We start from the raw sequence: 1,654 nt of genomic DNA, 5'->3' as shown, positions 1-1,654 counted from the left end.
GACGAGGAGCAACTAGCGGAAGGTAATAGGTATCCAGTGGATTCTGCAGGCAATTAATCTCGGGCAGAGAGAACCCTCTTAAAATTACTACGGCATGAGGGTAGCTTCGAGCCGCTAGGCCATACCTTCGCGTGACCCGCTCGAAATATTGAGCGCGTAAGTCGGACATTCTCGCGATGGCTGCGATGAGGGGCCGTGATGGTAGACTAAATTCAAAATGTGCTGAATAGTTTATGATTATCACTGCCATCTTACGAAAGCCGCAGTCCTTGCGGCACGCCAATAAACAAAACTATCTACAGGCCATTCACCAGAGTCGATTCACTAGATTGATTGATAACGATCAGAGTGGGTTGCATTTAAATAGATGCCGCGATTGGCGCAGATCATGACAGTGTGCTTGCTACTGGCAGCCGATCTACAGTGCATCATGGCGCGGTTTGCAACGGTGGCTATCGTTGGGCTTTTATGTTTACCGTACTGCCTGTCGGTGGGCAGTGCCGAGAACAATCTCGCCGTTAAGTTATTTGTGAAAAGCAGTGGTGAGAGCTCGCAACCCCAACCGGGCTTTAGCAGCTACCCAGCAGCGTATCGTGCGCGTTACGTGCCGTCATATGCAAGCGCCGCACCGGAGTACTTCCGCACTGGTTTCGGACACGTGGTGATGTCGCAGGCTGCGTTCGTAGCCGAGATCAATAACCGCACAACGAACTGGAGCGCGGGCGTTAATCCTAAGCGCAATGATCAGTATCGTGCGGGAGTGCTGTCGGACGAATCGATGAAGTACCAACTGCCGCAAGCATTCGTGTTGAAGATGGATGTAGACCCGCTGCCGATGTCTTTCGACGCTCGCCAGAAGTGGTCGTACTGCCCGAGCATGAATGTGGTGCGTAATCAGGGATGCTGCGGATCCAGCTACGCCGTTGCTGCCGTGTCTGCCATGACGGATCGCTGGTGTGTGCATTCGAACGGAAAGGCCCAGTTCAACTTCGGAGCGTACGATGTTGTGTCTTGTTGCCATCGGTGTGGGTTCGGTTGCGATGGTGGAGTTCCCGGTGCCGTGTGGCAGTATTGGGTAGAGAACGGTGTCACTAGTGGCGGTGCGTTCGGATCCCACGAGGGCTGTCACTCGTATCCGTTTGACGTCTGCAAAAGCCCGGAAGATGGCAACGATGCTCCACGGTGCACGCGCTTTTGCCAACCTGGCTACAATGTGACCTACGTGGAGGATAAGCGGTACGGACGGGTTGCCTACTCCGTGCCCAAGGACGAAGAGCGCATCATGTACGAGCTGTACAATTTCGGCCCGGTGCAGGCCTCCTTCAGCATGTACACCGATTTCGTGCAGTACAAGAGCGGCGTTTATCGTCACACGTTTGGTGTGCGCGTTGGAACACACTCGGTTAAGCTGATGGGCTGGGGAGAGGAGAATAATGTTAAATTCTGGCTATGCGCTAACTCGTGGGGCGCCGAGTGGGGTGATGGTGGCTTTTTCAAGGTCGTTCGCGGTGAGGACCATCTCGGTGTCGAATCGAACGTTGTCACCGGGTTGCCATTATTCCGTTAAGCCGGTCGAATCCAAAGGCCCCGGGGAGCAAGTAGTTGCTAATGGTGTTAGCGTGATAATAAATAAAACATGGCTGTGATGTTTAAG

The 1,654-nt window shown here is 53.6% G+C and overlaps 1 protein-coding gene across 1 annotated transcript; it reads left to right on the top strand.

Annotated features, from left to right (window-relative positions):
* The first annotated feature begins 388 nt into the window (after window positions 1-388).
* LOC128724299 (cathepsin B-like) lies at window positions 389-1,567 on the top strand. Its single transcript, XM_053818032.1, has one exon. It carries the CDS (start codon window positions 389-391, stop codon window positions 1,565-1,567), a length of 1,179 nt encoding a protein of 392 aa, XP_053674007.1.
* The last annotated feature ends 87 nt before the right edge of the window (window positions 1,568-1,654 follow it).

The sequence above is a fragment of the Anopheles nili genome, chromosome 2, assembly GCF_943737925.1.
Source record: "Anopheles nili chromosome 2, idAnoNiliSN_F5_01, whole genome shotgun sequence".
NCBI classification, from domain to species: Eukaryota; Metazoa; Arthropoda; class Insecta; order Diptera; family Culicidae; genus Anopheles; species Anopheles nili.
The sequence above is the reverse complement of the archived record's forward strand: the minus strand, read 5'-3'. Positions and strand labels throughout refer to the sequence as shown.